Genomic DNA, 8,151 nt, shown 5'->3' with positions numbered 1-8,151 from the left:
ATTTATATAATTGTATAAAGCTATACTGTTCGTGTCTGTTCGCTGTCGGGTCATTGTGCGTGTTCATGTTCCCTTGTCTCGTGTAGTTTGTATTAAACCTCTGTCCTGTGATCGTGCGAATGCGTCCTCCTTCATGCCATGTCCAGCCCACCCGTGACAACACCTTTAGAGTCATTTACACATCAGGATTATTCAGATCAGATATTGACAAAGATTTTGACGTTTTAGTGGAGGCTACACAGATGCTATCAGGGTGAGAGTGTGACCTAAATTACTTTCTTTTCAGGAGAATTTTTGCATTTACTTTTTATACCCTCATTACATTTTCTTCATTGCAATATATTATTCATTAATAGAAAATTGGCTGCATTTTTACTTGTATTAGAATATCACATTAACATGTATTTCAGATAAAAAGAAAAAAAACATATTTCCACTATAATATATGAAGTATGAAATGTAGGAGCCAGTGACACCAGAATGTGGTGAGCCTACTGTGACACAAAAGGTGTCTTTTGTGTAGAGTGGACACTAGAGTAAAACCAGTAAAAAGTAGAACTAGGCCGGGTGTTCGAGATGAGACAGCAAAGGCAGTGAAGCAGCTCAGGAGAGGGAAGGCAACTTGAGATGATGATATCCCTGCAGAACTAGTGAAGGAACTGGGGCAGTAACACAGATGTCACAGAAGATATCTGATCCTGGACAGTGGACTGGAGAATCCACTTTGAGGGATGTGGGTGCAAGAGTTGCAAGAAGAGCCTTGAGGGTGCTAGCCTGCTTTGTTTACTATGAAAAGGCTTGTGTTAGATGATGCCCATTCTATAGGATAAGTAGGGCTGGACTGAAGAGAGGTGAACAGTGGAGAGAGCAGCCAGGGACACAGAGACATTGGGAAAGATTTCATACTATCTTCACCAATCATCACTCTGGACAAAGAGCTGTTCATAAGGGAGGAACCTGTGGTGAAAATGGAGTCTGCTTCAGTACATGATGGATCGAGTAGAAAGGCATTCAGAAGTGCCACAACACGATTGTGTAGACATTAAGGTTTCTACTACAGCTGCAGATCTTCGGGATTTAACCCCTAGGATTGGCAGTGCCAGAGCAGAATATACATCTTTTTAGAAAGATGTATAAGTAGGAAGATACTGGAAATAAAAGACAAGATCATAAAAACAATTCACAATATAATCGGTCATGTCACAGAAATCTGATTGTGCAATGATATTAGATGCTGAAAAATATGATCAGAGAAGTTTTTTTCAATGTTTTTATGGTTCTCATGTCCTTTTTATCATCATCCTATCATCCTTCTTGGCCTCATATACAGTACAGGCAAAAGTTTGGACACACCAAATTCAAATTTTATTTGTCACATACATAGTCATACACGGTATGATATGCCGTGAAATGCTTTTTGCAACTACTACAGACCACAGTATTGCAAATGATGCAAGTGTACAATGAACCAATATGCAAATATTGCAAACATAACCAAATATTACACTTTTACGTCTTTAACATAAAATATGTGTAACTGGTAGGCGTGCAAATGAGTGGACACCCTGGGTGGACACCTTCTCATTCAATGTGTTTTCTTTATTTTCATGACCATTTACATTGGTAGCTTATCACTGAAGGCATCAAAACTATGAATGAACACATGTGGAGTTATGTACTTAACAAAAAAGGTGAAATAACTGAAAACATGTTTTATATTCTAGTTTCTTCAAAATAGCCGCCCTTTGCTCTGATTACTGCTTTGCACACTCTTGTCATTCTCTCGAAGAGCTTCAAGAGGTCGTCACCTGAATTGGTTTTCCAACAGTCTTGAAGGAGTTCCCAGAGGTACTGTTTACGCCAATGTTATTCTAGTTTCTGTCCAAATTGCAGTTTGGTGGGGCCTTATATCATATCAACAGTTGTCCAGAGGCTGTAGAATATCCTGTAAGGTTTGTGCTTTCATTTAAAGGCCTGCATTTAATATTTTTTAAATTTCTTTTTGCTCTGTGCTCAGTTTTTCAGGTTATTAAATGTTGTCATATGAGTAAATGAACCCTCTACCTGCGTTAATATGTTGTCAGGGCACATTAATCTAAATTAATAATCTCAGAGCAATGATACTGACCTTCACACAGAAATCAATTAACTTACATGCAATTAGTTGTTATTTCATTGCTGAAATATTTAAGATATTTAAAATAAAGTATTTAATATTTAAAATAATATTTATATTCCAAAATAATTTTGTTACAGACTGTATATGATGAATAAATTGACATCGAGTAAAGTCATATGTTACATGACAATGTATGGTTCAACAGATGAATGCTGTGGTTTGTCAGTGAGTTCTTTACTAGGCCAATGTTATATTTGAAATCCTGTTTCTGGAACATTTTAGCAAAAAATGCTGTCTGTTCTTGAAAATAAAAACGTTACCCCATCATTATGAACAGTTGTGGTGCCCCGGGGCCATTGGGCTGTCACTGCCGGGCAATGACTTCGACAGGATTCAGGGTACAGCACAGGACATTAAAACACATGAAGCCCAATTGCTCAGAGCAGCTCAATCAGAGCTGACAAATTAGTTCACTGCCTTGCAATCTTCTACTCAACCTGTGAACCCTCAGAACAAAGGAGCCTTATGCAGTGAAGAACGTGTTCAGTGTCTGGAGACCAGCCACAAGGCTGATGGACAACTGAGAGAGCGAATCCAAAAACATGTCAGTGGGCATCAGTAGGTCTTGTGCTTCTTTTGCATTTGGCATGAAACATCTCGACGTCTGTCGGTCCAAGTAAACTGTGCAAACACAAAAGAAAGAGGTCCCACTTTGTTCTTGTTAAACCTGCCCTAAAGACGTGCGGGTGGCAGGCTTTTCACCTGTAGACATCCAGATTCAGTCACACAATAGAACAAGTCATTTCATGATGATGTTAACTCCAAACGGGCAACTCTTGTCTTTGCACGTCCCTGTATAATAAGATCATTGCAATGGACGTGGTTTTTGTCGTTTCCGTGTCCACTCAGCATTCTCTACCATAGACACGTGCCATTTATCTACAGATCGTCTCGCCGCGTTTCATCTGAATTGTTCACAAGTTCAAGCATTTTCATGCATAATGTTTTGCTAATGTGACATGTGCACTTTTTTTAATATCCTGTTTGCTTTTACCTTTATGGCATTTAGCAGACACTCTTATCTAGAGTGACTTACAATCAGTAGTTACAGTTACAGTCTTGCTCAGTGTCTTTGCTCAGACACAATGGTAGTAAATGGGGCTTGAACCTGTGACTTTGTGGACCTCTGGTTCCTAGGCGAGTGCGTTAGCCACTAGGGTAAAACATGAACGTTTTGAGTCTCAGAGAATTAAGTGATTAAAAGCCAGTTAGTTCTTGAAGGCTAGATTCTACTGCAGCTCCAGATCCATCCTCAGCACCCATATGGTTTTCACATCAGCCAATTAAATGAAAAGCAGGGAAAAACAGTGACTGACGGCTGTAGCTTCAAGGGGTACCACCAGGTGTCTCTAGTCTCAAAGTAGAATGACAGCCTATAGCAACCGCCCATGAATGCAGAGAACGCCCTGAAACGCTGCCGGTGATTCTGAGATCTTTTGAAAATGAGCCATATCTTCATCTCCTCTCCGGTTCTGTGAGGTGCATTGTACTCAACAGGCCGTTGTGCATTAAAATCAATCGCGCTGTGTTCTTGAGTCCTTTTCTTGGAGGTGAATTTGAGAATTTTGTGAATATGTTGAGTGCTCTCAGAAACAACTTTCATGAGGATGTTGCTTGTAGAGTGTTGGGTTCTTCGTTGCAAATTCTCCAGTCCGGCGTGAACATGGGAAAAGGCCTCCGGTTTTAACTTCTGGAAAACGCTGTTCGTTTCACGTGGATAACGTTTCCACAAAGAATTAATTGCCGGACCCTCAGAGGTCCACCTTGTTCTCCACTTCCTCTGTTTATTGTGCCTTTCCCTCAAATCAAAGTCCCGGCGATTCACAATGCCGTGATGGAAGTGAGAGGGCCAGGGACAGATTCCGCTGGGCTGAGGTGTTGACATCTGCTGCAACCTTTTGGGGGTCGGAACGTGATACTCCCTCTTGCACAAAGGAGCTGGACCTCGCAGTCTGCACAAGAGGACCCCTTCATGGACCGTTGCTGGGGTCTTCAGGAGCCCCTGTGCATTTGCGGGACGTATTAAAAGACTCTCGTCGAACTGAACATGGTAATTGGTTGCTGATGTGGACCGAAGGCACAGGCTGTAGCATTTAATTCCTCTGGACACGTTGCATTCTTCACTGCATGATGGGTCTGACTTAAACCATGGGGTATATATGTGCATGTGTGTGTGTGTGTCCTGCTCTGGCTGTTTTGGCTGGGAAGCACCAACCTTCGGAATTTGCTGACAATGAAGGGGATGCGAGTGACCACATGAAAGCCATTTTGGAGATGGTGTGCTGATCCGGGGAGAGGAAATTGGTTACAGGAGGCAAGACTGTGACTACAACGTCTACGCCTTTGATATGACAAATTGAGAAGCTCTTAAACATTTCCCCCCAGATGCATTAGGCATTGTTCTGATTTCAGGATGATGAACTGGCCAGCATGATGAAAAAAGTTTAAAATACTTACATCAAGGACTCAAAAATAATAATTGCACATTAAATCTGTAGATTAAATTAAATTTACAAATGTTTGTGGTGAATGTATGGGAATGTATGTAGAGTTGAAACCCTTTAATAAGATGTAAAGGTCGTTTTTGCTCAGGACATTTATATTAGCACCCTCACTGATTGTGGTGATGTAGGTTTTAAAATGATGGGTGAACGATTATTTTGCTGTTATAGTTTTCCTGACTTGAACATGTCTCTTCCATGTTAAGTGAACTTACATTAATGTAAACCTTAATCTGTGCTGTAAAGTTCAAAATGTTGGCGTCTATAGAAGCATTGCATTACAGTCTATAGCTTTTTAGGCTATCCTTATTATTCGTATTTGTTTAACTCTAGCTGTTTATGATAGTTTCAAAAGTTACTGTTACACAAGTAACTTATTTTTATTAAGTAACTTCATTTCTATATAATTGCTGTTTGACTGTACAACGTTTTAAAGTACCATATAATACATTTTTTTTTAAATAAATGAAGTATTGGAAGAATAAGACTGTAGAAACTTTACAGCATTGCAAATCTCAGAGAACTACCTGATGGAAAATGTTTTTTTTTATCATTATTTATATTGTGGTAGAAAATTAAATGAATGACATCACTTAAAATATCTTGTAAAATACATTTTAACTAATTGTATATGCAGTAATAAAGGTACCTGTAGTTCATGACATAATTCTGCAACACGTGTGTTAATCTATGCATGGGACAGGATGGAAAACTTATTTTGATCTAGGTCAAAAATTAATGCGCTCGCAATACCATTGTGTGTGCATGTATGTATGTATGTATGTATGTGTTCATTCATAGTTTTGATGCCTTCAGTGAGAATCTACCAATGCAAATGGTCATGAAAATAAAGAAAACACATTGAATGAGAAGGTGTGTCCAAACTTTTGGCCTGTACTGTGTATGTATTAAAACATTTTTTTAAGACCCGCAGCCTCAGAACGGTTCCCGCCTCTCCGGGGAGTTTCCTTCAGCTGGAAACTTTTACTTTACGCGCAGCACCTGTTGCGCCGTCAGTTGGCCCGCCTGCGCGCCCCTCATACCCAGACCCTCCGTCTCGGCTGCGCGGCGGTGTTTTTTTTTTTTTTTTTTTTTTTTTAAACCGGTGTCTCGCAGCTTTTGTAGGAGGGCTGTCGCCGATGTTCGATTCAGGAAGTTTTAAAGGGGCGCCGGTGAATGGCGAGAGAGGACGCGGCGCGCTGGAATATCGCCTCGGAGATGCGCCTCGCAGCGCGTTCTTTGGCCGGGGTTTGGTGACACGATCTCTGCGTACGGAATCCTGACAGGGACTTTGTTCAAACTTTGACTGCTTTTTTTTTTTAAATTATTATTATAATTTTTTTGAACTCGTAGCGACAGGTGCGCGAACGTCGGGTGACGTGGCCGCGGACCGTGGCGCGCGTAGCGCGAAAACGCCGCGATGCTTCTCGCCGCCCGGCCACGACACGCACTCTAGACCCGGCACCGTCGGCGGGATTATGCGGCTGCCGCCGCCCGTCTGCCGTCAGACGCTCCCGAACCCGGACCGCGCCGGTGCGCGCTGCTGAAAGAGTCTCTGGAAGCGTGTGCGCCCTCCACCAGTCCAAATGGTCCCCCTGTTCCTCGCCCTCCTCCTGCCTTCCCTCCGGCACGTCGCTGACGCGGAGCCCAGTCACATCGGCAAAATGCACCCCCCCGCTCCGAAGGAGCAGAACGGTAAGTGGAGATCAGCTGGTGAACTTTCACCCCGCCCCACCCCGACCACCGCTTTTCGCACGCGAGAGAGATGAATGGCGACGTTCAGACGCCGCCGTCGCAGGACTTGGAAGTGGAAATAACTTTCAAAGCGTGTTTTTGTAGGGGTGGGACAGGGCAGGGGTCTTTTTGAAGTTGTGTCCCGGGAGAAGAGGTGGCAGAAAGGTTCCATTCATGGGGCGCGCAATTCCCTTCGCCCTCGGCACCTCACCTTGGCTCAACTTACAATTCCGAACAAGCACTCCAATTACTTTTTGCTTTTTATCTTTGGCAGTACACTCTAGTAGCTCCAGTGCCTTGCCTTTGTTATGTGTATTTGATTTTTTCATGTGTAATGATAATTTTCCGAGGCAGTTTTTCCAAAAACTTCCACTCCCGCGGGACCCCTGTGCCAGAAAAGTTTTTTTTTTTATTAGGCCATTAAGAAACACCCGATCCTAATTAAGGGGCGGGCTGGAGTGAAAACTGTTTGGCAAGCAGGACCTCCAGGAGCGGTCCTGATATACTGTAGCTATTCTTCCACATTCCACGGACGTGGTGGTGATCATTATCACGCGCCGTTCTTACTTCTCTGCAGGGCAGTTTGAGGTTTGGGGGATTTCTGTTTTGAAATATTGCAGTATAAGGTTGGGAAAGGTGAAAGGGTAACTTGAGACGGATTTCTTTTGAACCCAGACCAGTGTGACTTAGAATGAGATCTTTAGACCAGGATGGCCTGTTGCAAGGTGCTTGCCATCATGGGTGTTTTTCACTACATCACTTGAACAAAAAGCGTGTGGAAAGTGTTGTGGCTTCAAAGTGTGTCTCCTCACGTCGCAGATCTGCCCCCATGTGTCCTTTTTGAGCCAGAGGGACCTGCACATAGCACCTCACTGTCAAAGCAGCACCATCGTTTCTTTAAAGACTGCAAATTGTCACCATGTTTGGACGTCTATAGTCTACTCGGAGACACAGGCTGCCGCCTTCCGGTGCGCCAGTGTGGTGAAGCTCCCACAAAGTAATGCTTTATATTTACATAGATGTAATTTGGCAAGCAATTTGACTTACAATCAGTTCTTACAGGCACAGTCCCCCCTGGAGACACTCAGGGTTAAGTGTCCTGCTCAGGGTCACAATAGTAGTAAGTGGGTTTTGAACCCTTGACTTGACTTTGTGGTCTTCCGGGTCATACGCAAGTGTCGAACCCACTAGGCTATTGCCACCCATCGCGGCATCGGTGTATGGACTGACCCAGAGTTTCCGCCGCCGGGTTCCTTTTGTTCATTGCTAGTGCAAATAATTAAGCGAGTAATTGACTGTTCAGATTATGTTCCTGTGGGTAGAGATAAGTTACAGTAGTTGACATTAATGACATTGTTTTTTTACGAGTTTGCCACAAAGTCCGCAATAAATGATCAAACAATATACTCAAAAATGCAAAACTGATTGGAAATATACAGTACAGAATAAAAGTTTGGACAGACCTTCTCATTCACCTTCTCCTTAATTAGGATCGGGTGTTTCTTAATGGCCTAAATCCACATGTGTTCATCCATAGTTTTGATGCCTTCAGTGAGAATCTACCAATGTAAATGGTCATGAAAATAAAGAAAACACATTGAATGAGAAGGTGTGTCCAAACTTTTGGCCTGTACTGTATTTATTTATATAGGTGCATAGGTGTAAATTCACAAGAGAGTATTTGTCTGAATATGTGAGCAAAGTCAGGTTTAGGCATGAAATTTCATGCTTTTTCTT

At 42.5% G+C, this 8,151-nt stretch overlaps 1 protein-coding gene across 1 annotated transcript in view; it reads left to right on the top strand.

Annotated features, from left to right (window-relative positions):
• The first annotated feature begins 5,793 nt into the window (after window positions 1–5,793).
• Window positions 5,794–8,151, top strand: part of pdgfc (platelet derived growth factor c) — a 40,812-nt gene continuing 38,454 nt past the window's right edge. The window contains exon 1 of the mRNA XM_028960397.1: window positions 5,794–6,375. Within this exon, the coding sequence (XP_028816230.1) occupies window positions 6,267–6,375 (109 nt within the window). The 5' untranslated portion in view covers window positions 5,794–6,266. The remainder of the gene's footprint in view (window positions 6,376–8,151) is intronic.

Source organism: Denticeps clupeoides, chromosome 18 (assembly GCF_900700375.1).
Source record: "Denticeps clupeoides chromosome 18, fDenClu1.1, whole genome shotgun sequence".
NCBI classification, from domain to species: domain Eukaryota; kingdom Metazoa; phylum Chordata; class Actinopteri; order Clupeiformes; family Denticipitidae; genus Denticeps; species Denticeps clupeoides.
The sequence above is the reverse complement of the archived record's forward strand: the minus strand, read 5'-3'. Positions and strand labels throughout refer to the sequence as shown.